This window comes from Acromyrmex echinatior, chromosome 8 (genome assembly GCF_024713525.1).
Source record: "Acromyrmex echinatior isolate Ae372 chromosome 8, ASM2471352v2, whole genome shotgun sequence".
Classification (NCBI taxonomy): Eukaryota; Metazoa; Arthropoda; class Insecta; order Hymenoptera; family Formicidae; genus Acromyrmex; species Acromyrmex echinatior.
Window position 1 is genome coordinate 10090341 of NC_141859.1, and position 24409 is coordinate 10114749.

The window sequence follows — 24409 nt, forward strand, 5'->3', positions numbered from 1 at the left end:
ATCGTGTGTTTCCTCATAATATATTTCTCTTAGATAATTAGGTTATTCTATTATATTGTTAATGTGTTTACTTAAATACGTGTATATCATTATTATAATATGTAATGGATCATACAATTGTTATAAAAATCGCGTTGCTGCGCAATGCGTTAAAACAAAGAAATGCATTGTGTTAATTCTTTACAGCTTACGTTTATTTATCCTTTCGATAAAAAAAATCTTTCACAAAGTATTTATTAATTTTTGACTTTTAATTATTACATATCAAATATTATATATAAAATAATTGTTTTTTTATGTTCTTTTATTATATACATCTTAAAGTTAATAAAATTACTCTAAAACAAATATTTTACATAGTTAATAAGATTGCATCATATAGACATATAAAAAAAAAATCGCTGTATATTAAACCGTAATCTTTCTCGTAAAAATGGGGAAGATAAAATATTGAGGAACAATAACTTCGAACGACTAAATGTTTGAATATAAACTGAAATATGTTTAATCTTTCCTATTGTTTCCCTCTTATTTATCAGTCTAGCAATTATTTACATCACATTTTATCAGCGTAATTTGCAAACAAGACCCATTCACTCTTTAAGAAACAATTTTTTTTTTAGTTTGAGTTGTGATTAAATAATATTTACAATTATTTATTTTATTATTAGACGTGTCGATTGAAGATATTTTAAATATCTTCATCATACGAAATTATTAACCACGACTCCGTAAAATCGCTAGAGCCAACCATATCGAACATGTCTTGCCAATGTACCGTTGTATATGACAAACAAGAGCAAATTCGACTGGACCCGTGATATTGTGAACCTTCGTAGCGGCTATTTGCTCCGCCAGTTCATCAAGGGTAGTCTGACGCAGGTTCAGAAGGAAACCATGTGTGTGATAAGCTCTGTACAATTGTTTCAAGTCCCTTTTGTCCACTTGACGCGTCATATCATTCGGAATGTCGGAAACAAAGCTTCGCAAAACGTTGACTGCATGACGATTAAATATCGTTGTTAAACCAAGAGCGCTACGCCAGCCGGACAATTTGTCTCGTAAGTATTGCTCCATTTCCGATGCGCTTTCCTTTTCTTGCGCATCTTCCTCGGGTATCTGTATCACTGTTGGTTCCGACGTTTGAGCGGATCGATTGCTGATTGATGTGGCGACAGACACGAGTGGCCGCCAATCTTTGCTCATCGTCACGTTGTATCTTAAATTGTGAGGTAAAATAGACCTCTGCATATTCTCCCATATCTACAATAGCGAGACTGTTATAAAATTGTAAAATAAAAAATTAAGAGATCACGAAGTGGGAAAGGAATGTAAACTTGTGATTGGAAAAATTAATTAATTTTTTTATACTAACGCCAGAGTGATTGATCAAGCGAGATACTTTCATCAACGAACAGCGACTGTCACTCAATTTATAACGATCCCCGATCTCGGGATCCCACAGGACGATGTCGTTTTTCTCGATGCTTAAAACAAATGCGGTCCATCGGCTTATTTGTGAAGAACCTATGTCCACGAATATATGCTTTGAATAAAATGCAAATCGATACAAAAATGATAGCGTAGTTGCTCAGAAAACAAATTGATAGCAAATTATCGCCAAATTGGTATAAAAAATCTCCGCAGTAGAGTAGAGTAAAATTGGTGATACCTAATACATGTCTATGTCGACAACAAGTTTAAGTATTGCTATCAAAGCTTGCGTACGTAGACAACCGAGCAAAATTTCAGTCAATTTTGATTTTGATTTTCATTTGTTGTCGTCAATTTGCTATCAAACTGTCAACAAGTTTTGCATGACAATTTGTCATGTTACGTCAGCGGATTTTGTTGTATATCTGCTACCAATTTACTGACTTTATTGAATATAATAGAATTTACAAATTTAGTGCCTTTTTGTCGAGAAATTTGTACTTAAGGAGGTTCTCGCGCTACTTCCTAGTCAATAGACAATTAAAAATAATGGAATAAAAAGATTACTAACAATATCTTATGTTATTATATATAATTATTGCTAATTTTATGTGTTACTAAATATTTTAAAAATGACAAAATAAAATCAAAAAGTTTAAATAAAACTTTACAAGAACAAACTTAAGTATTTACTTTATAATTATAACAATTTTTAAATTGCTGTCTTATACGCAAGTGTCTTAATTTGAAAGAGAATAATTACAGAATAAGATTATATCTTCAACTTGTAATATAAAATTCTATAAATTTAGAATTGAATATCTTCAAAATGATACAGTAAATAAAATTTTTTTCTAGATATTATTGATATTATTAATATATGTATTACACGTATATTATAGACTTGACTTATATTTCATTAAATGCGAGAACTTCCTTAACAAGCATTTAATAAAATTTGTTTTAGATAGACTTTTGGATTGTGTTTGATTTTTAAAATTCTCTGCTAGGCTAAAAATTTATAGTTCATACTACGTGCACTATAAATTTTTTGCACTGGCAATGAATTTTGAAACACAACTTCCCTACTGAAAAAATTCACGTGACAAAGTTATATAACGAAATAGAAAAATTACATGATATTAGAAATAATTTTTTATTTATCATATTATTTTATAGTTATCAAATTTTAAATAATTAAATGTTGGAAATAGAAGAAAAAGACATCATCGTATGATTTTTCAAATTGTGTAATTTTAAAAAATCACGTACTGATTTGAAACGATCCGTTACGTGATTTATATTCTTTTTGATTACATGATTTTAAAAAATCATGCACTAATTTGGAACAATCAGTTATGTGATATACTTGTTTCAATCACACGATTTCGTTATGTAACTTCGTAATGTGATTTTTTTCAGTATGGTTTGGTTAATTGCATAATAACATACCTAGCAATACATACGACTGCAAACCGAAACCTTGCAGCAATGTTGCCAGCAAAGCTGCTCTGCCATAGTGATCCACCTTGTTCACGTTTAAAGCCTGGCGCGGCGGGACCGGGCCATAGTACATTGGCAAAGACGGTAGAAGCATAGTGAGTCGTGCAGCGTCGTCGGGAGTCTCTACACCGGTTATTTTGTAAGGCATCGCCAGGCAGCGTTGGATTCCCTTTAACAAAGTATCGATGGCGTTAGCTTCCAAAGACTTGGCATTGCCGGGCTGCTCCATCTTCATCAGCACGTAGATCCGGGTGTGCGAGCGACCCGGACTGGCTTGCACGTAGCCGAACGACAATACGGGACTAAACAGAGGGGACAAAGCGACCCATCGTTCAAGCTCTTGATAATTCCTGTGACTTTCCAAAGGTATTCTCGCTTCACCAAGCCACTGCTGACCCCAGACGGGATGCTGATCGTACAGACGGAATTTTACGCAATGTTCACCGTTCTGCCTCGGCAATTCAAAGTGCATGGTCTGTTGCCAGATAGGTGCTGGCCCCTCTGCCGTCGCGGTTGTGTGAACGACGTTGCCCCATTCTACCTCCAATAGAGGAGTAACCAGCGCCGATTCCTCCCTCACTGGCACCTCCACCCCTCGCAAGATAGTGACTGCGAGAATTGTTCTCCCTATGGTGTGATGCCTGCGAGTGCTGGAGGACGGCCTGAGCGGCCGGCTAGCCTGGAACAAATTCTTCAGAGACACGTCCAGTAGGGAGAATGCTGACTGCTCGGTTACGACGATAGCTGGCGGTTCCGATTCACGCGACGACGCTTTGCGAATCACGCCGACATCCGTATTGAAAACCAGAGCCGGGTCCATCAGCAGAAAGTACTTGACATCTTTCTTGCTGGTGGAACGTGTGTGAGGTCGCAATAAGGAAAGACTGTTCTGTGGATCATTCGGATCGTTGCTCGGTCTATAAAGATAAGCATTGCTCTCCTCCAGCTCGCTGCTATCGTCTGTCGACAGAGAGATAGTGCAAACGACAGTCCCGTCGTATATTCTACCCGAGCTGTTGCTGATCGCGAAATCTATCTCTACCTTGTAGTCTCTAACGCTACGCTGGGGCAACGGTAATGGAAGCACGCAGGACATCCCGTGTCGGGCGTGCACCTGTATCGAGAGATTGTGGTATTCGGAATTTCTCATGAATAATTTGTACAGCTTCCGATTGAATGGACCGTTTGCCGTGAATACCAGCGTTCTTTTGAAAAGCAACGAGACCGAGACGATCTCGGGGATCGTCCCGGGTCGATCTTCCTCGCGTGGCGCGTGAATGCAGACGTCTCGCACCGCGATCTCGACGAGTTTCCCACGAAATCGCGGCTGTGATTCATAGTCTAGCGATTTGACGTTGTCGAGCCGATAAGGCTTGACTATCTTGTCAGTGAATGGATTCTCGGAAACGTAAAGTCCATCCTCGACCGACGTGTTTTTACTGTTCGACACTCGCACGGTTCTCTTGCTCTTCATAAGCACTTCGTTCGTTTTCTGATTGTCATCGATCACGGGATACGCGTAGCAGAGACTAAAATCTTCCTCAGTTTTGTCTTGCGAGCCTCGTGCGGATCCTGTTATAAAATCAATGTCAGAGGAAGACATGTCGCGATTATAAGAAAAAAGAAAGGATTTTTACTCCCAAGGTACACTTTAATTCCCACGTGATTTATTTACGCCTTACGGCATATGTTATTTATTATTTTACGGCAGCTGTTATTTATTATTTAACTTTTAACAATATAAAAATTTCTAAAATTGTAAACATAAAGTTCTTTATTATTGCACTGTACTTTAGTAGAACTTTTCTTTTCACTTTTGCACAATATCAAGTGTATACTTATTTTAAGTACAAAGAATATATATACTAGTTCAATTATTAAAAAAACTTCAATTATATAACAAACAGACTTATACTGTGCCTGTAATCAACGGGACCTAAATAAACGCAAATAAATGTTTGTTTTGGCGTCTTCGGTTTCCATGGCAACGATCCTTGTGACAGCTGACAGCCTGACAGCTGATAGCGTTCAATCGAACAAATAGCGACATCTCATAAAGTCGCTTCAAATGAATTTGTATAAATATGCTCCATCGATAAAAACACGTATCAACGATTGATCGAGAGAGCGGCACCGAATAATGGCAAAAAAAGGAAAAAGACACGAAAACATAACCTTTCTCATCCAGTTTGTGACAGCAGATTGATGATATTAAATGAATTAACGGACTTCATTGGTAATTGATTGTAAAGACGTTAAGTGAGCTTGAATTGCGAGAATGGACGAGGAGATGGATGCCGTGAACGAGGAAGTTTCTCCAGGAGGCTCGGACGAGGAAGAGATGGTGACGAGCGAAACGGAGGAAAAATCCGACAAGGAAGTAGTGGAGATCAAATCCAACAGCGACGATGATGACGACGAGGATGATGATGAGGATGCTAACGAGGCCGAGGTGAAAGTCCTGGAAGCTTCCTTATCGACAAACCCGTACGACTATTCCAGTCATGTAACTCTGATTAACAAATTGCACACAATGGGCGAACTTGACCGTTTGCGAGCCGCCAGGAACAATATGAGCAACTTATATCCGCTGAGCCCCGAGCTCTGGCTTGCTTGGATAAGTGACGAGATCAAGTTAGCGACTACCGATGATCAGAAGACTGAAGTAGTTAAACTATGTGAGCGAGCTGTCCAGGATTATGTATGTAAGTTTTTCCTTGATTTCCTTAAGTCATAAATTTAAAACCATTATTTGTACAGACAAGGAGATCATAATACTGTAACTGTGTATTTTTAGCTGTGGAAGTATGGTTGGAATACTTACAGTTCAGCATTGGCTACATAGGCAAGGATGAAGAGAAAGTTCGTCAACTCTTTGAACGTGCATTGGCTGTTGTTGGAATGCATGTCACAAAAGGAGCGATAATATGGGAAGCATATCGTGAATATGAGAATATATTATTTGCTTCTCTATTGCCATTGGTAAGAGATACATATTGAAGTAAATATAACAGAAACAAACTTTCCATTTGACATAATGTTTTTCTTTTTCTTATATTGTATTTATATTTACATCCTTTGTTCTATATTTATGTTTTAGGATGATGATACTGAAAAAAGAAAAAACAAGGCTCAATTGGAACGCATTGTAAGTTTATTCAAACGTCAATTATCTAATTCTCTTTTAGACATGGATAAGACATATGAGGAATATCAATCATGGTGCGCAAAATATAATACAGAAGTAGATACCTATGAGAAATCCATTTCGAAATGCTTTCAACAGAGTTCTGCTAAATTAAAGTCGTTTCTTCCTTATGAGGAGAAGCTTATCTCTGCACAAAACCAAAATGAACTACTTGACGCTTATAAAGGATATTTGTTATACATGAAACAAAATAACTCAGATCTTATTAGAATTCTATATGAGAGAGCAATAACTGATCTAAATTATTTAGAAACATCGATTTGGTTGGATTATATCGCTTATCTAGAAAATGAATCAAGACTTGAGCGCGAACTAGATCCAATTTATCAAAGAGCATCGAGGAACATTCCTTGGTGCTCAATAGTTTGGCAAAAATGGATGAGATCGTATGAGAAATGGGACAAACATATATCAGAAATACAAACGCTATTCGAGAATGCCTTGTCCGCTGGGTTTTCAACAGCAGAAGATTATCGTAATCTGTGGATTATGTATCTTGAATGTCTGCGGCGCAGACTCGATCAATATCCTGACGAAGAGAGGGATAAATATCTGGATGTTATTCGTAAAACGTTTAACAGAGCGTGTGAGCATCTGGCAAAATACTTTGGTTTGGATGGCGATCCCAATTGCGTTATCTTACAATATTGGGCAAGATTTGAAGCGATACAAGCAGATAATATGGAACAAACTAGAAGATTATGGGCTGATATTCTTTCGCAGGAGCATTCTGCAACAGCTTCTTACTGGTTGGAATACATAATTCTAGAAAAGTAATATATTTAAATATAATAATGACTTTTATATTTATAACTTAGTTCTATTTTTTTTAAGCATTTTTCTAATTTATTTATAGAAGTTACGGAGATTCAAAGCATTTAAGAAAACTGTACCAGAAAGCCTTAAGTTCCACACAAGATTGGCCAGAAAGTATAGCGAATTCGTGGATAGATTTTGAGCGTGATAAAGGAACTTTGGAGCAAATGGAGTTCTGTGAAGCAAAAACGAAGGAGAAGCTCGATAAAATTATGACAGAAAGGCAAAAAGCGCAAGATCTTTCTCAGAGTGAATTGTCCACACAAGATAAGAAAATGACGAGTAAGAGAAAGATTGATGATGGCAAGTGGAAAAATTTAGGAAGTTCCCCATCGAAAATCGTAAAAACTGATGTCCGACTGAAACCAAAATTACGAGCAAATATCTTGAATACTGATAAGAAGACAACAAATGATCAAAAGAAATCAAAACCAGAAGTCGTACCACCACCTGGTTTTAAAATGATCGAGGATGAAGATATAGATGATAAAGATAGTCAGCATGAAGTAGATGATAGTATTACAATTTTTGTCAGTAATTTAGATTACACCACGACCGAAGACGAAGTAAGAGATGTTCTAAAATCCATTGAACCGATAACGTTGTTCAGAATGATTAAAGATTACAAAGGACGTAGCAAAGGATATTGCTATATACAATTAAGTAGTACAGTACGTATATTTTAACATTTAATAAATTTGTTTAATAAACTTTAAATGAAAATGTAGCTAAGTGTGAATAAGTAAAAAAGATACTCGTTGAAATATACGCATAAATTATAATTATCATTATAATTTATCATTTAATTTCATATCTTGCCTTAAAATTTTGAAATATTAAAATAAAGACATAATTATTTAATCTACTGTTTTAGGAAGCTGTGAAAGAAGCTTTGAAATTAGATAGAACACCTATAAAAGGACGTCCTATGTTTATTTCAAAATGTGATTCTAACAAGAATACCAGAAGTTCAATATTTAAATATCGCTCTACGCTTGAAAAGAACAAACTCTTTGTTAAAGGTATGACATGTTTATCAACAAATCATATACGCGCAACAATTAATTAGAATTATTTTTTTCTGTGTTTTTCTGCGCAATCTTTTTACGTTTAATCAAATCATATATTTTCAAATTCTCTGAATAATTTTCTGGTAATATCACTCCTGCATTCAATATTATGTTTAAGGACTTCCACTTACAATGACAAAAGAAAAATTGGAAGAGATTTTTAAGGTTCATGGAGATTTAAAGGAAGTTCGCCTAGTTACTTACCGTAATGGGCACTCGAAAGGGTTGGCTTATGTTGAATATCATGACGAAGCGACCGCTGCAAAAGCTCTTTTGAGCACAGACGGTATGAAGATTCAGGACAAAGTAATCAATGTTGCGATAAGTCAACCGCCTGATCGCAAAAAAATTCAAAATCCAGAGGAAAATACAGGACAAGTAAAATCACTCGGTGGAACATCGACGAGTCGTACAGCATTTGGCGTGCCCAAGATTTTATTGTCTATGGTTCCCCGTAATGTTAAAAAGAGCAATAACGGTGGTGCAGCTCCAAATGGAAATCACACACAATCGATGAGCAATCAAGATTTTAGGATTATGTTTCTCAATAAAAAATAACTTGTATCGTACAAGTATGTTTTTTTCTCAGTCTATTAATGTCGCATTAATTTTAATAAAAACTTATATAGGCTATATTATGTAATATTAAAACTTATATGTTAGTGGTAATACTGTTACAGTGAACGGATCTGCTGTTAAAATTTATCAAATGTGCGTTGTATATTATGATATACAAGTGCTATTAAAAAGTCAAATGTGCAGTTACTACAAAATTCTGTACGTAACGTTATAAGTTAAAAAATGTATAAATTGTACTCAATTATGTATGCGTATATATTAATGCTCTACATTTTAAACTTTTTTTTTACGCATGTGTAAATGTTCTTTTTTTTTTTCTAAAAAATCTTGTGTTTTAGATGCCACGATCCATAGAGATAGATAATTATTAATTCAGTATTAGTAAATCTAAACTATTGGTACAAATCAATCTTTCTGTTTTGTATTAAAAAATTATGAAGGAAAAAATATATCACAAGATAAATAATTACATAAAATAAATACTTTTAATACACACACACATATATATATATATATATATATATATATATATATATATAAAATTATTGATATTTATATACAAGAGAGAGAGAAAGAGAGAGAGAGAGAAAGAGAGAAAAAGTACGTGCTGAGTATGAAGATATATCGCTTGAAATGCAGTCTCTTCATGAGTGAATACTATGTATGCGTCTGTCACGTTTGAACGTCAGGCTAGAAGACAAAATGTACTTCGCATAACGATTCGAGTATTGATTGAATCGAAAAATTCTTCGAACTACTTTTTCTCCAGGATGCGATACTGACAATTGAGTACAATTCTACAGTTGAAGCTGCGTGTTCGATACGTGATGATGTCGTTTATGCCTCGGTGGGGCAACTGGCGGACTCTCCTGCACCAGGAGTCTCCTCGCCATGAGCCACTTTTTGGCTCTACCAGCGTGATAGTAGTACGTATAAAGCAACGCCATAGCAGCCAGCACCACCAACAGGCACGTACCAGCGATGATAACACTAAACAGCCAATATGGCCCAGATCTCGGCAACGGGCTCGTGTCTGTCGGCAATTTGTCTGTGGGTGTAGGACTGGTTGGCTGCCTTGGTGGTAACGTTACCTCGTTATCACCAATGACGATATCAGCACAGGCTCGAAATTCTTCCTGAGGCCCACATCCCACCGCTCCTAAACATCCATGTATGATTTGATGTTTGATTTGATGTATGGAAAAATTCTAGTATTTTACTTATTATATATATATATATATATACACACACACACACACATTATAAGCAATATTTACGATCATTCTATAATTCTCTAACACATTATTTCCAGATCAATCAGATTTAGTTCTTATAATAAAAATATCACGAATTGTTAGTGTGCCAATTATTAATTCACATGGAGTAAACTAGACATGCTTTGCTTTACCAAACGAAGCCATCAAATGATGATGTTATGCAAGAAGAGTTGCAACTCTCTTGAGTCATTCTTATTATGTAGGATAAAGTAATAACACTTTCTAGCGCTCCGATAGAATCTTAATGATGTATGGCAGGATTACTGATTGTTATATATATCATACACACACACACACACACGCACGCACACGCACACACACACGTAGTTAAAATATACGAATCAAGAATATAAGGTAGAATTCACAAAAACGTTTTTAGATTATTTGCGACACGGTAAAATACTTGTTCCAGGTCTTTCATATGTGAACTCTGACCTACTTTCATTCTCTGTTGCCATTTGGCTTATTATAAATTTAGCAGACAATATATTTATTTTTTTTTTTTGAATCTATGTCTTAATTTAATAACAACGACCTTCCATGCTTCGGTAACCCATAATATGTATCTTCATTCATAGTGACGCTATATACGTATTTCGTGGTCAAATATCGAAGAGAATCGATGTACCTGTGCCGTTGCCACAGTCGCCCCAATTATTCCCGGCAATGTATCGCCATTGGAAGACGCATTGAGCGCAGGTCAGACCCTCCGGTAATTTGTAATAACCCTCGAAGACCTTGTTGCCGGGACCAGGATAATAACGGGTGGATCCATTCTCAGCATGCAGCAGGTGTTGGTCCAGACATTCCTGGGTGACCTCCTGATCACGATAGGTCATGGCGCAGGTGCGGAACTCGAAGTAGCCGTGATGGTTCGCCGTCAACTCCACACGGACCGGTATAACCGATCCGGTCCGATAACGCCGAACGATCACGCCGTTCCCATATTTGCCGCCCGTTTCATGAATACGTGGCTAAAAAATAAAATAAAATGGAATAAGTTAGAATATTTACATGTACCTTTTTCATACTTTAATACGTTATATAAAATCTTATATATACTATAATATTACATTAGTATAGGATATTTTTCTTTCAGAACTCCGTTTGCGTGTGTATGAAGCAAAGAAGAAAATAAATGCGAATATTGATAAAAGAGAAAGAAAGAAGAAAACAGATTTCACTTCCGTTTCGGGCTACTTTCGTCCATACGATATCAGACATAAGTATCAAGGCCAAGCATCCCGCATAAAAAGCCTCGCAACGAAAATGCGGTCGATTAATAGGAATTAATAGGAGACACGAGATCACGAAAGCTATGAGAGATTATAATAATAACCGCCATCATTTTCTTCTTTCGAGTTCTGTAGTCAATGCTATGCATAATCAAAGTAAAAACAAAATTCTAGGTTTATAATTTTTATGCAGTAATCCGATGATTTAATTCGCAATTAAATCCGGAATAGATCGAATTTTGTTTATCACCCTAATTTGAATGAAGTTCACTTTCGACGATCTGTAATACATGACAGAATTGGAGACAAAATTATGTATAAAATATTAATTAATTCACGCGATATGAAAAACACTTGGAGTGAATTAGAATTTGCAAAATTAAAAGATTTTGCTTTTTTTTTTCAAATGCATTTCATGATTTCATTGCGTGCTTGGATGCACGATTGTAAGGAAAACAATGTATCAATAATCGGTTCACGGTTCCGAAGCCATTCTGTTATTAAACAGCGAAGAAAGTAATTATTTCTTTCTCTCGTGTCTCGAGTCATTGCACGTCATTTAATTCAGAATAATAAACTGCACTTTGCAGCAAAGTACATTTCACTCACTTTCATTAGGGATAGAAAAGGAGAAACGAATAAGCGTCTAACAAATAGCGTCGAAAATGTTGTTAGCATAGCTACTATAGCAGCACTTCCTTCCGAACGAAAATGTCTGATGAAAGAGAAAATTTTCCCGTTGAGAATTGTAACTGTAACAATTATCGAGTCGATCGAATAATTATTTCGTTATTTATAATCATGTTATTTGTTTCATCGACTTGACATTTATCTCAAGCTATAATAGTTGCTTTCTCATCCAAATGATTTTTTTTTACTATTTAAATTTCGACATATTTTATTCATTAACATTTAGGTAAAAGATTCAATCGACACGCACAGATCTTCCACATTCATACTGCATAATTTTCAGAAACGTGTTGATATTACGGCGGTATTGTATGATATTCTACGGTCAACAGAGCGAAAAATCGCGCGTAATGGTGTGTAGTCGGTGTTGTAAGAGGGATGTCGGGAAGTAATCATACATATAGCGTAGCTGAATTATCATCGCGAATAACTTATACCTTCGCAGACTTTCCATTGTCATTACAATTAAATCTCTCTCAGATTCCCATTATTCGGCAAGGCCAATGCAGGCCGTGTCGTGTGACAAACAGCTCATCTTGAAACACAATGATGAGACATGAGACTTCTTGATACTGTATATACTTATGTGTACTAAACAGATTACAATTCTAGTCTTAGTTTTTAAACAACAACAAAATTCATATTGATGTATGTCAAATTTTAATTGCAGAATGATCTAAAGAGATTACTTTGAAACCAAATTTATATAAGAAAATTTTATGTTTTATGTTTCTCCAGTCAACACTAACTAAAAGTAATATAACATCAATGTTATAATATTCGTATTTTCAACAATACAAATATAATATAATATAATACGTGGTGTTAGCAATTAAATTTTTCGTTGAATGTGAAACTATAACATTAATTGATATTATTTTTGATGTCTAACATTCAGCATTTTCGTTTTCAGACTCACCGTTGGAGAATCCCAGGGATCGCCGCAAATGCCACATTTCCCTTTATTTCGTTGCCATTGCCTGGTAAACCCACCGCAATAGCACTCGTGATCGTTATAATCGTGAGGTGTGTCGAAGCCGTACCTCCACATGGAGGCCCTCGAGGGTGGCTCTATCAGTCTTCCATGGGCAGAAACTCTTCTTACGACTAGCAGACTTACAATTAATGTCAGACCAAGAACGAGGAAACGCATGTCGGTCATGAAACGAGCCGGCCTCTATAAAAAATCGAGTCATCAAGGTATAAGTGCCGATCGAACGATCGCAAATGCAATGCAATTGTGATGCAATTTGTATGTGTACTTGAACGTGCATTTGAATTCGAAATTTTTCTTCCATGCTGCGGATCGTTACGTATTCACATCAATGATTCACGCTACGTTAACGCGGTTCGAAGCTATGCTAATCGTTTTATCCGAATGGGAGAGAATGCCGTTTCATTTGATAATTTACTTTCATCGTTATATACATATCAATCTGTTTCATGCTCGCGTATTTAACAATTACCATTTAGCAGATTCTTTTTTATTGCTATTATTTTATTTATACACTATGTGCGCGTTCTGTACATACATACAATCGATTACATTAATGATTAATCTATTATTGTTTCAAACAAAGCAGAATTAATTCACTATTATTATTTCAAACGTTGTTAGAGGCAAAACAAAATTAATTTACTGTTATCTGTAACATTATTATTTAATAACATTATTATTTAATAGTGAAGATTACAACAATTTAATGTAGTTACGGGTGAACAATCACGTATGGAAATGACCAAGCGGAGGTTTGATGACCTCTCTCACTATTACCGAGCGTTACTCAAAAAATAACGGAGAAACGCACACGCGAATTACAATGATCAGCAACAGTCAACGCAACGTTACGTTAGAGACGCAAGAACAAGCATTCAACGAGCAGCAAACAAGGTCAAATGAAATTTTTACGTTCATTCGGAGTACTCTGTAGAGTATACTTTATGTCGTCACGTAAGCGTGAACTTTGGTACTTAATCGATATCGCTGTCTCAACGCGATCAAAGCTCAAAGGAGTCACGAAGGTGCGTAAAGTCGGCGATTTAAATGCCACATTCGAAAGCTACGCGAAAGAGAAAAAGAGACACAATGGCGAAGGAGCCACTGAACCGGTTATTACACCGACACTCCACGCGTGTAGTATCCCAGATATCGCGAGATACATATTCGTCAAGGTAAGAATCTATAGAAATATATGAATATATATATATATTCGATCAAGATAAAAACAATATGAATACATATGGTAAGATTAAAAAAGAAGATAAATTAATTCTGATCTCCCCTCCCCCCTCCCCACGCGACATTCTAGTATTAAAATTCTCGTCTCAGATTTAAATAGTCCATAGTTTTTTCATTTATGTATGTTGATTCGACTCTACGCTACTCCATCACGGAAATATTTGCAAATGCTTCAAGGCAGAAATGTAAAAGTATATCTGGAAATGTAATATTAAATATTAAATATTAAATGGATAAGAGGCCTTCCATCAAAACATCCTTAACGTGAAAATTTTTTTCTTAGATATAAATAACAATTAGTCTACTTTTTCTGGAAATATTCAATTATAAAATAAAGTCAAGATAAAAGTAGGTGACATAGAACTTAATTTTGTTAAATTTCAAATGTATCTTTAAATCTAGAAACTAGTCTTTGTCATAAAATTGCTTTCCTTGTGTATTCTCATATAAGAGAACTAGACACTTGTTATCATTTCTAACTCTAGCATTGTGGGATAATGAAAGTAAATAATAATGCGTGTACATAAAACAATAAAAAAAAGAATAAAAGAAATTCTATAGCATCTCCATAATTGTTGATGATTTAATGTATCCTTCACCGACATGTATCGATTTGAAAATTCGAAATTTACGAATTCTTCGGCTTTAATATTATATTTCCAGAAGAAAAGTGCTAATAGTTTTCGAACAATTAATGAATGAAAATAAAAGACTTCTCGAAACAAAATAACTGTACAACGGGATGTGAAAGGCATACTTTAATTTCGTGATTTAGCGAATAGCTTCTTGTCACTCAAAGAACCCTTGAGAGCAAAAACGTTTAGATCTTTAGTCATGATTTTTTAAATTTATTAATAATTTCAGATAAAATTGAGACTGTTCTCGTACTTACCTGCTCGTGTGAAAGAAGCGAAGGCCCTGCTTTCCCGTGGCACTATTCTCGCATCGGTCGCAACAGTGAGTCAGACCCGTGCGGTGAACAGGGCCCGGACCTCGGAACCGGTCGCTAGACGACTGAACCCGACTTCGACTCGGAGAACCGACCGAGCGAGCACTCTGGCCGATCGGCGGTGTGGGAGTAGGTTATTAGAACGAGGCGATCATCCACATTCGCGACACGCTTTGACACGAGGCGAGGATGATCCTGAGCAATTTGACTTTTTAACACTATCATTGAGATTGATGAATTTGAGAAGCCGTTGACGTCGCAACTTCAGTATGGATTTCTTGTTAGACGTTTGTATCAAGAATCTTTTTTACAGATATATATGTATTAGTAGGTTGTATTATAGATTGTCATGAGATTATAAATTGATTAATTTATATCTATTTATTTTAATTTTGTTTTTTACTTTTTTATCAATATATTTTAAAGATATTTTGCTCACATATATTTAGAGATTATCAAATACGACAAAGAAAGCCATAATCAGTCAAAGACCGAGTCTTAGGCTTTGGCTTAGATGTTTCAAATAATACATTATATATTCTTTATTAAATCAATTTATTTCAAAAATATTAGCCAGGATTATTTTTTGCGAAAAATATTTCCGAAGCCTCAATAATCGAGTTGACTAAGACACTCTTCCCGGAAAATTGAGATGTCCCAGGTTCATATCCTAGTGGAAGTAATATTTTTCGCAATAAGTTTCTTACTTACTTTCTTTCTTTCTTTCTTTCTAATTTAGGGGAGATTATCAGCATTTCAGAATGGTTATGTTGAAAATCCGAAAGTTATCGGTGCGCAATCATATCTGGAATAAATTGATTTAATAAAGAATATATAATTATAGTATTATTTAAAGAAACATCTAACTTTGATCGATCATAGCTTTCTTTATCGTATTTGATGTATTCACACATACAGTCGTGCTTAAAAATTTTAGAAATTATATTTGAAGATCATATCGTGCTGTGTGTATACATATAAAATATATTTAGAAATTATACATAAAATCATTCATTATTAATGTATCTTAATAATGAATTTGATTGAGATATCAGCAACAACTTACTAATTAACAAACCATAATTAATAGTGCTGCTTTCTGAAATCCAAATACCAGGGAAACTCTCTGGCATGTCCCGACATGCTCGATGGAATGTTCAGGTGAAAATCAGGTTCGACGATCGATAGCTTCCTTCCTCTGCAAGGAACCATGGAATTATAGGATAATGTTAAAGGATATTGTAAAGGCAAAAAAGGAATGGGCACTGAATATATTCTTTTCGCGCGACAAATTTGAAATATATTATTTTAGAAGACAGATCTGATTTTGATGAATTGTTGAAATATTAGCTTTTGACTAAATCTTTGAAGAAATGACAAGAGATGACATTTTTATTGGTGTACATTTTCTAGTCGAGATATCAGGAGATCAGGATTTTGCAGACTATAATTAGTATCAGTTGACACGCATCTTACGTGTGTAGGCCATTAAGCAGATAAGAATAACGACGAAGAGGCTTTTTCCATTTCTCAACGAAAGATCAGTACCTTTCACGGACTTCTCTTCCTGTCACATTGCCGCAATGAAAGCGTTTGAGCACGCAAACGCGCCCGTATACTCATGTCTCGAATTGCACTTTCACGAGACATCGCTAAAACGGGACGGAAAATATTTCCGCAGTTTGCACTATGCGACGAAGTCAGCAAAGCGGCAAGGCTGGCCAAGAGGAAGATACAAATCGGCAAAGGCGACTCTCGCTCCTTCCATAGGGTTCTCTCTTTCGGTTTCCGGTCGACAACTTGCTTGATACGCTCCTCGAACATCCGCTTCCGGCTTTTGTAGCTCTCAGAAATTTCATCACTGTGTGATGGTCCATCCAACGTTACTGGCTAAAATAGTTCTTGAGGGAGGAAGAACAGATTTGTTGTAGACAATAATTTTTAATTTTTCAAATTCTTTTGTGAATTATATTATATAATTCTAATATTATATTGAAGATCGTGATCATTTATAACTCTAATATTTATCTATGTTATTCTCATAAAATATGTAGTTATGTTTATATGGATTTATATAGAGTTTTTATATTTATGAATTATTATACTTTGGAAAAAAATGCAAATCCTGCATTATATCACCAGTAGAACTCTGTCAAGCGATACGGGATAAATATTGCAATTCGCGATTGTTCCTCCTCGCTACACAGCGCATCATTACACGCGAATTCATCGTCCCGCGCGGATTCATCTGTATCACGGAATAAGAATACTTTCTCACGAGAACAACGGAAATTGAGCGGAAAGAGCCGTCCGCTGTAACGACTAGCCGAAGTGCAAATATCCTGGAAAGAAAATAAATCGCACGGGGGCTTCTCGGCGAGATTGTCTGTTCTGTAGTGATTTCTATAAATTTCTAATTGAGCATGGTTCATCAACGACACGCTCTTCGAATATGTACATTTGATACGGGAACCAATGCGATGAACTTTTTTCTTTGCCGTTTAATCCATTTCCAATTGGAAAACTAAATCACTTTAGAAAGTCTTAGATATGTATTTTATAATTCTTCACATATTGATATAGGGAGTGCCAGCAAATTGCAATTTTAATTCTCCGACTAGTATAAAGTTGATCTCTCCTCAGTAAAAAACAGCGTAATAGTAGGTCATCAGGATTTTAATTTAAAATTTTATCATGAATTTATAATACTAAGAGCTAGAAAAAAGAAAGTAGCTGCTAATGACAACTTCCTTCGACACTTTGATTGAGGAAAAACAAATTCTAAATTAGCCAGAGGCTATAATTAAAAAGACATCCAATAATTCCGGGGCACTGCATAGAACGTGGTTAATTATAATGACAATTCATTAGAGGAAGACGGTATTCCTGTGTGGTTAGATTTGGTCAAGTTTGTGATGCACAGGTATTAATATTCATCAATCAGTCCTAATGTTGCAGGAAGAGTGCGCATTGAATGCGCATTGTGAACACCATGTCTATCGATTCTAACGCAGAGAGATTCCGCCGTAGGCGAGGGTCTACAACCTCCATTCCTATTTGAGAAGTCTTTCCTTGATCCGTGCACGGAATAACCGGTCCGTGCTCAGGTCCACCTACGAGGTCAAGTCCAGCTCACAACATCTCTCACGTATTCTCTAGAGCAAGTACATGTATATGTCTAATATAAAATATGAATGCATGCATTCAAGTTGATGAATCATATGGACGAAGCAAGGCGAACACTTTTGCTTTTCACGGTGAAAGGCTTCTAATGATTTTTTTTTCCTTTAAATATCTTTCCCTATCTTCTTCTTCCTAAGGTAACGTTCAAAATAGTCCAAGCTCTTTGAGAAGTTCCTCTATGGCGTTAGTGTGGGAAAATGAGTAATTGGCTTTTGTTTAGTTCATCTGACCTCGTACTTGACATTTCAAGCTGCAATATCCAGTTTCCCTCGTCAGAATAAGATAGAAACTTGTAATGTTTCCTTCAGAGAAATGCATTTAATTTCATAAAATTATGTATCGCTTATCTTATTTGAATATATTATAATAATTATATTAGTATTGTAATAATACAGACAATAATGGATTTCCAGAGGATTGCTAGAGATAACAATTTATTACGTAATAATACGATAAATATCTAAAAAGATACAGTTCGTCTCTCGAATCGTAGATGTTACTATACATCGAAATTTTGAGCAATTGTATATAACATATTGGTAAATAATCAGCAATATTTTGATATTGCAGTCGTACAGTCAATTCCAGTACATAATAAACTTCAGTAGTTAAATAAAATTTGTTTAAATAAAAATTTTATAATTATATAAGTTAAAATATATAATTATAAATATAAATATGCATCTTTATAATTCTTATTGTAAAAGATATATATTTTTTACGTCAATACATATCTCGAGAATATAATATTTGTCACCTCTTCTATTCAAGAGAATTTCTATTTGAATTTCAAAATATTATAAATAAATATATTAAAGTTTTGATATCTTATATTCTTAACAGTACTGGAACTGTAACTGTAGAATTACATTCATTACATAAATGCAATTGTGATTTCACCGAATAAATTGAATAACATACTATCAAGTAAAATTAATTGTATCTATGCGTGCAACATGCAGCAAATATAATGGTTGTATGCATTATTTATTAGTGAATGTGTACAAGATATTTATTTTAGGACGCAACGTGTAAGACGATAAATAAAAATACAATAAGTATTTAAACATATTAAAAATAATATTTATCGTTATTTTTCGATTAACACTATAAGTTCATATCACAAGAAAATCATTATTTTTCTGATTATAAAAAGTAATTTTTAAATTTAAGAGAAAATGATCTTTAATAGTCGATGTATGTGTGTTTCTAAAATGAGATAATAAAATTCAATTCTGAATCTAATATAATGATATTGCAAGCACATTTTAAAGTTTGATAAAAATTAGTTTCTCTGGTTTAACTTATATAAGTTATAAGAAATCATGCAATATACACGTTGCCCCTTGTGCTTGTACAAGTACAAGATTAATTATTTGTTTTGACAAAGGCATTCATGAATCTTAGGAATGTTCTGATAAGAAGTGCATAATACGTTCAAAAAGATTTTAAACATGTGATATGTAGATTCTAAAAAGAGAAACAAATCGAGAATCCATTTCCGATGGAATGACGATTATTATTAATTGACCGAAATTTTAACACATTTTCAATGTGTTCCAGACCATTTTTCTCTTAGAACTATTCTTTACAAACATTATATATTAACATTATATATTAACAAATAACGAGCAATCTAATATTTTAACAAAATCATACATGTCAAAGGATAAAATTGAATGTATATGTATTGAAAATTGTGTGTTATATGGGAATATCTATATATCCATATTATAGAAGAGATGGCAATATGTATCAAATGAATTTGTTGTACTGAAAAATAGTGAATGGCGTATGATTTCGATCTAACAGTGCTAAACGATACATATTCTCTCTCTCTCTCTCTCTCTCTCTCTCTCTCTCTCTCTCTCTCTCTCTCTCTCTTTCTCTCTCTATTTTGTAATCTGTACCTAATTTCAGATAAAAGCTATAAGACAGCGTGATCATTTACATTACGATTAATAAGTGTAGTGCAAAAGTCAACTTCTCTCCCATTTTTTCAATGAATCAGGCTAGATACTTCTTGATTAATCGTAATATAAAAAGTCGATCGTAGTAGATAATATACGAGTCACTGAGTATCACAATGTTCTTTCGGTCTACATTATATAGTATTGACTTGGAGGAGTTTCCTGCAAGACACAGATCGAATGTGTAAGAAAACAGGTAAATTGACAGCAATTTTTTCTTTAAATATAGAATACCGTTGCATATGTAATCAGCATGCAACACATTTACGATTATGAAACTCAGTTACTCTGTCTGACAATTTAAGTTGCGTCGTACATTAAATTACTCAGTTTATTAATCGGTGAGATGATAGCGCTATTAAGATAGATCCGCACAGTAAATCGATTAATTAACTACTTATCAAGTATAAACAGTTACATATTACAATGTTTGATACAAGAGTTATAATGCAGAAGTATTTCCTATGAAAGAAAGAGAATATTGTTTCCGATTTGTCAAGCTTCTTGAAAATCCGTTAACAAGTTGTTACAATTTAGCGTGTATAATTGTCATATATCTAATTCCAAGATATTAAAAAATGCGCATCTACGTCTTAAGGCAATAGTGTTTCCCTTCTCTCGATTTTTCAATGCTAGTTTTATACATTTTTTCTTTCGTCCTCGTTCATTATTACATTCATTTTCTGCAAATTAGAAAATATTGAAAACACTCTGTGTATTTCAAGAAAGAACGCTAAGCGTGCTGAGAACATATAAACGTTTGTGTATATTCAGAAATCTGTGTATTGAAAGTATTTTCGAAACTTCTGTATAGTTATTTTTTTTTCAATTACATATATGTATATATGCATATCTTATTGTATAAGTTGCAGTCAGGAGGAAGTTGTTAATTTTATGCAGAGAGAAAGAAATAATTGTATTACTGTAGGCTTATTAAAGCCATATAACAAGATTAACTTTCCGCCGGTAAATAAATTTAATTTTTTTCATCAGCAATGAGGATCTTCGAGAAACAGAGTAAATTTTGTATTGTTTCGCATTATATAAAAATCTAAAAAAAAAATTCTGGTATATTTGTCAAAATGAATTTTTATCGTAGAAATATTTTATTTATTTTTTTACAGATTTAAATTTGTCTACCAAAATTCACAATCAAATATCGATACTTTTAAATTGGACAACGAAAAGATAATAAATATAATATATATTATTAAAAAAATATATATTATTGTTTGCTGATTTTGAACTTATTCACAATTTTTATCTGAATTGTATAAACACATTTTGCCTAAAAATATAAACGACAAAAATAGTCTACGTTTCTGAGTAAACATATGAAAATATTTATATATTTGCTATTTAAATAACTCTAACTTAATCTTTTTATATTATATAAAGAATAAAAATGCTAAGTGTATGTTATTAATATGTGCCAGAAAATTACAATTTCTTTCACAATAAAAGATTAATTTACTCTATATATATCATGATAATGATAAATAAAAAATTGTATTGATATAATCGATTATTGAGCCTTAATCGATATAAATGTCATATATATATGCATGTGTTGCATCATGTGTAAACTCATTATGCGTAAATATGCAATATAGACATTACTAGTAGCATCGAATAATAGAATATTATATTTTAATCATTTATATTGCTTCAGAAAGCGTAAATATCTCACTCACTCAAAGCTAAATGTGAATTCGCACAAAGATATCATGCTAAGCTTGTATTTTCTAATCTTAGAGTCACAAACTTCGATTGGTACACGAGAAAAAATAAATTTTTCATAACCATTGTCCTCAAAATGGTGTAGAAATATATATAGATAAATCTAATGATAACGGAAAATACACAAATATTACTTTTTAGCCATTCAGTTGATGCACTACTAAAAAATTTTACATCATAATTCAAAGATCAAACATATCGTTACATATTGTCTGTTATCTGTTAACGCGTCGAATAACAAACGGAGCTGTAATGTAGACAGCATGAATTCAATATGAAGTCATTTCAATATTATTCTCAACGTACCAGCGTATATATATTGGCCCCATCGCCATTTTTAAGGCAAAAGTTAAATAAGTTATTTGTCGATAATACCCTATAAGAAATGTCGATTCCATTCCTTATCTCATTTCTATTTCCAATTTTTAAAGTTTTTAACATTCAAAAACAATATACAAGAAAACAATATAACAAATATTATAATTTTAACTATTAGAAATTTGTTTGGGAAGTGATAAGATTTCTCAAATAACTGCCCGGGAAAAAATGTTTCATATATATAATTATATATAAACTTATATAAAATTATATATAATTATTAAATTGACATATTTTATATACATAATTATATATAAAATATGTTCATATATATAACATTTTTATTCGGGTGTTCTCACATCTTTGTTGTCGAATTGTGGGCCGCACCGTTTTTCTGCAATTTGCTATACGATAAGTATTAAGAATATAACAAAAAGTGAACATAATTCTCACTGGACGTGTGTGATACTTAAATTTTAATTCACATCTCGTAAAAAATATGTGTACTCTCTTGTTAATAAGTAAAAAGAAAAATATATTGGAAACTTATAATAAATTTCACTCTTATTTTAGTTGCGGTGATTTGTGTCCTACAATTTTATTGCGCAATAAATTAAAGTGTCCGTGCACCTGCGTAAGCTGAGCTCTAAGTGAATCAGAAAGCTGTTTTTGTAACTGCTGAACCTCCAAAATTTCTTGACGAAGATTTTGATAATCTTTCGTAACCTGATGGACAGAGTGTAATAGGCGAAGCACAGATATCTGGGAAGCACAAAATGAAAAGCGGTTTGATGATTGAGGATCCGAAAACATGACAGACAATAAAGTGCATACGAATAATTCACGAACGTGATGTCACACAGGACGTACTTAATGCTAAATGATATGGATCATCCTGGCTTCAAGCAGGAATTATCCAACGAACGGAATATAATATTGTTAATTTATTCAGTAAACTGTCACAGAGAACTGTACAGATGACATAATATGTTCATCCTTTCAGTTGTACTTTTTATATTATTTTCTCTCTATTTTTATCTATTGTTTCATGAACTTGAACTATACAAACTATTCCAGATCAAATGTCAACTTTGCTTTGACAATTCAAATTTACTTTCGCTAACAATGGCTGCGTTCAGTAGAGAAAATAGCTTTGAGACTGTTGTAAAATTCAATATAATTGGTCCTTGCTTTTGATTCCTTATAGATCAAAATATACAAATCTATTATATTGAAGAATTTATAACAGTTGCAAAGCTGCTTTCTCTGCTGAATACAGCCAATAAATAATTTTTAAACTTCAATCTATTAAGTACCCGGTTTTTCATTATCTGGTTAACTTGTGGGATTAGATTTAACTTGATGTTTTATCCAATAGACTTCATCTATCATGATATGGACAAAATCCATTGGGTGAAACATCGTATTAATCACAAGTTAACCAGGAACATTCTTTCATTATCTAACCCGAAGCTACCACAGTTAAGACTATTTTCATCTTCAGGGATCAGAAGATAGTTTTAGTGGTTGCTTCTAGTTGCATAACGAAAAAACGCCACAGATAACTGGGCCTAAAAGACTTGGAAAATTAATAATTAATCTCCTGGAGTATGATAGCCTGTATACTTATTTCGTATCGAACAAATTGAGCAAAGTACAGCTAAAAAGAATAGGCTCAATGTGATCTGATAATCGCTACTAAATTAAAGCGGAAAAGCGAACTCCTACCTCGTCTTCTGGCTCCTCAAAGGCCTTCTCGAATTCGTCTATCTGCCACGCGATCATGTCCAGCTTCCCGTCGGCTTTCTGCACCTGTGACACGAGAAAACAAAATTTGACAATGCAAGCAATGTTTGACGTTTCGTGAATGTCCAATGCTGACAATTTATATTCGTCAGATCGAAATGCAAAAATACTCACGCTTTCCTCGAGATTCCCGATCGCGGATTCCATATCACGTTCCCTCCTTCAACGTAACCAGCGCCGTTCGAGATTGAAAATAATCCTGGAGCGTCCAGCAAGATAGCCGTTCTTACACTAAGATCAACCGGGATCGATTGGCTTCTCGCGTTTGAAAAGCTCAACACAACTCGCCTTGCCACAATTCACCGGTCACTGTCGAATAGTCGCGAATAGTCGTCCGCCAGACGGCGGCAGCACCATCCGCGGCATAAAAATAATCAAAATTTCTCCGCGAC

The 24409-nt window shown here is 34.1% G+C and overlaps 5 protein-coding genes and 1 long non-coding RNA gene across 10 annotated transcripts; 3 read left to right on the plus strand and 3 right to left on the minus strand.

Annotated features, from left to right (window-relative positions):
* Nucleotides 1-167: 167 nt before the first annotated feature.
* LOC105150635 (coiled-coil and C2 domain-containing protein 2A) lies at nucleotides 168-4933 on the minus strand. Its single transcript, XM_011063852.2, has 3 exons — nucleotides 2887-4933; nucleotides 1376-1527; nucleotides 168-1263 (listed from the first exon to the last, which is right to left on the minus strand). Exons 1-3 carry the CDS (start codon nucleotides 4538-4540, stop codon nucleotides 718-720), a joined length of 2352 nt encoding a protein of 783 aa, XP_011062154.1. The 5' UTR covers nucleotides 4541-4933; the 3' UTR covers nucleotides 168-717.
* A 7-nt stretch (nucleotides 4934-4940) lies between these two features.
* On the plus strand, nucleotides 4941-10395 carry LOC105150636 (spliceosome associated factor 3, U4/U6 recycling protein). Its single transcript, XM_011063853.2, has 6 exons — nucleotides 4941-5642; nucleotides 5735-5919; nucleotides 6038-6918; nucleotides 7002-7632; nucleotides 7836-7983; nucleotides 8150-10395. The coding sequence occupies exons 1-6, from the start codon at nucleotides 5216-5218 to the stop codon at nucleotides 8587-8589; spliced, it is 2712 nt and encodes a 903-aa protein (XP_011062155.1). The 5' UTR covers nucleotides 4941-5215; the 3' UTR covers nucleotides 8590-10395.
* On the minus strand, nucleotides 8914-12974 carry LOC105150638 (uncharacterized). Of its 2 annotated transcripts, none has more exons than XM_011063856.2 (3): nucleotides 12732-12974; nucleotides 10516-10861; nucleotides 8914-9769 (listed from the first exon to the last, which is right to left on the minus strand). In XM_011063856.2, exons 1-3 carry the CDS (start codon nucleotides 12972-12974, stop codon nucleotides 9408-9410), a joined length of 951 nt encoding a protein of 316 aa, XP_011062158.1. In that variant the 3' UTR covers nucleotides 8914-9407. The 2 variants fall into 2 exon arrangements, with proteins under 2 accessions (XP_011062158.1, XP_087265159.1); XM_087409033.1 differs by lacking the exon at nucleotides 12732-12974 and adding an exon at nucleotides 11732-12725.
* On the plus strand, nucleotides 10769-11026 carry LOC147908739 (uncharacterized). The gene is made up of 2 exons (XR_015546029.1): nucleotides 10769-10903; nucleotides 10987-11026. It is a non-coding gene; the product is annotated as an uncharacterized LOC147908739 (long non-coding RNA).
* LOC105150637 (uncharacterized) lies at nucleotides 12875-16318 on the plus strand. Of its 3 annotated transcripts, none has more exons than XM_011063854.2 (3): nucleotides 12875-13012; nucleotides 13522-13984; nucleotides 14916-16318. In XM_011063854.2, the coding sequence occupies exons 2-3, from the start codon at nucleotides 13709-13711 to the stop codon at nucleotides 15252-15254; spliced, it is 615 nt and encodes a 204-aa protein (XP_011062156.1). In that variant the 5' UTR covers nucleotides 12875-13012; nucleotides 13522-13708; the 3' UTR covers nucleotides 15255-16318. The 3 variants fall into 3 exon arrangements, with proteins under 3 accessions (XP_011062156.1, XP_087265161.1, XP_087265160.1); XM_087409035.1 differs by having other exon boundaries at nucleotides 12926-13012; nucleotides 13497-13984; XM_087409034.1 differs by having other exon boundaries at nucleotides 12996-13984.
* A 2282-nt stretch (nucleotides 16319-18600) lies between these two features.
* LOC147908740 (uncharacterized) lies at nucleotides 18601-24371 on the minus strand. 2 transcript variants are annotated; one of them, XM_087409037.1, is made up of 4 exons: nucleotides 24132-24371; nucleotides 23940-24023; nucleotides 22842-22973; nucleotides 18601-20836 (listed from the first exon to the last, which is right to left on the minus strand). In XM_087409037.1, the coding sequence occupies exons 1-4, from the start codon at nucleotides 24162-24164 to the stop codon at nucleotides 20792-20794; spliced, it is 294 nt and encodes a 97-aa protein (XP_087265163.1). In that variant the 5' UTR covers nucleotides 24165-24371; the 3' UTR covers nucleotides 18601-20791. The 2 variants fall into 2 exon arrangements, with proteins under 2 accessions (XP_087265163.1, XP_087265162.1); XM_087409036.1 differs by having other exon boundaries at nucleotides 18601-22973.
* Between the last annotated feature and the right edge of the window lie 38 nt (nucleotides 24372-24409).

Bases quoted from the DNA above. Each gene is read 5' to 3' on its own strand.
- LOC105150635 (XM_011063852.2), bottom strand. From the start codon at position 4,540: ATGTCTTCCTCTGACATTGATTTTATAACAGGATCCGCACGAGGCTCG. The intron at 1,528-2,886 runs GTATGTTATTAT...TCGTGGACATAG, and splicing joins GCAGTCGTATGTATTGCTAG to GTTCTTCACAAATAAGCCGA. The intron at 1,264-1,375 runs GTTAGTATAAAA...TCGCTATTGTAG, and splicing joins GCTTGATCAATCACTCTGGC to ATATGGGAGAATATGCAGAG.
- LOC105150636 (XM_011063853.2), top strand. From the start codon at position 5,216: ATGGACGAGGAGATGGATGCCGTGAACGAGGAAGTTTCTCCAGGAGGC. The intron at 5,643-5,734 runs GTAAGTTTTTCC...GTGTATTTTTAG, and splicing joins AGCTGTCCAGGATTATGTAT to CTGTGGAAGTATGGTTGGAA. The intron at 6,919-7,001 runs GTAATATATTTA...ATTTATTTATAG, and splicing joins GAATACATAATTCTAGAAAA to AAGTTACGGAGATTCAAAGC.
- LOC105150638 (XM_011063856.2), bottom strand. From the start codon at position 12,974: ATGACCGACATGCGTTTCCTCGTTCTTGGTCTGACATTAATTGTAAGT. The intron at 10,862-12,731 runs GTGAGTCTGAAA...TTTATTTTTTAG, and splicing joins ATCCCTGGGATTCTCCAACG to CCACGTATTCATGAAACGGG. The intron at 9,770-10,515 runs GTACATCGATTC...ATGGATGTTTAG, and splicing joins CGACTGTGGCAACGGCACAG to GAGCGGTGGGATGTGGGCCT.
- LOC105150637 (XM_011063854.2), top strand. From the start codon at position 13,709: ATGAAATTTTTACGTTCATTCGGAGTACTCTGTAGAGTATACTTTATG. The intron at 13,985-14,915 runs GTAAGAATCTAT...TAATAATTTCAG, and splicing joins CGAGATACATATTCGTCAAG to ATAAAATTGAGACTGTTCTC.
- LOC147908740 (XM_087409036.1), bottom strand. From the start codon at position 24,164: ATGGAATCCGCGATCGGGAATCTCGAGGAAAGC. The intron at 24,024-24,131 runs GTGAGTATTTTT...CTCGTGTCACAG, and splicing joins TCGGGAATCTCGAGGAAAGC to GTGCAGAAAGCCGACGGGAA. The intron at 22,974-23,939 runs GTAGGAGTTCGC...TGTGCTTCCCAG, and splicing joins TTGAGGAGCCAGAAGACGAG to ATATCTGTGCTTCGCCTATT.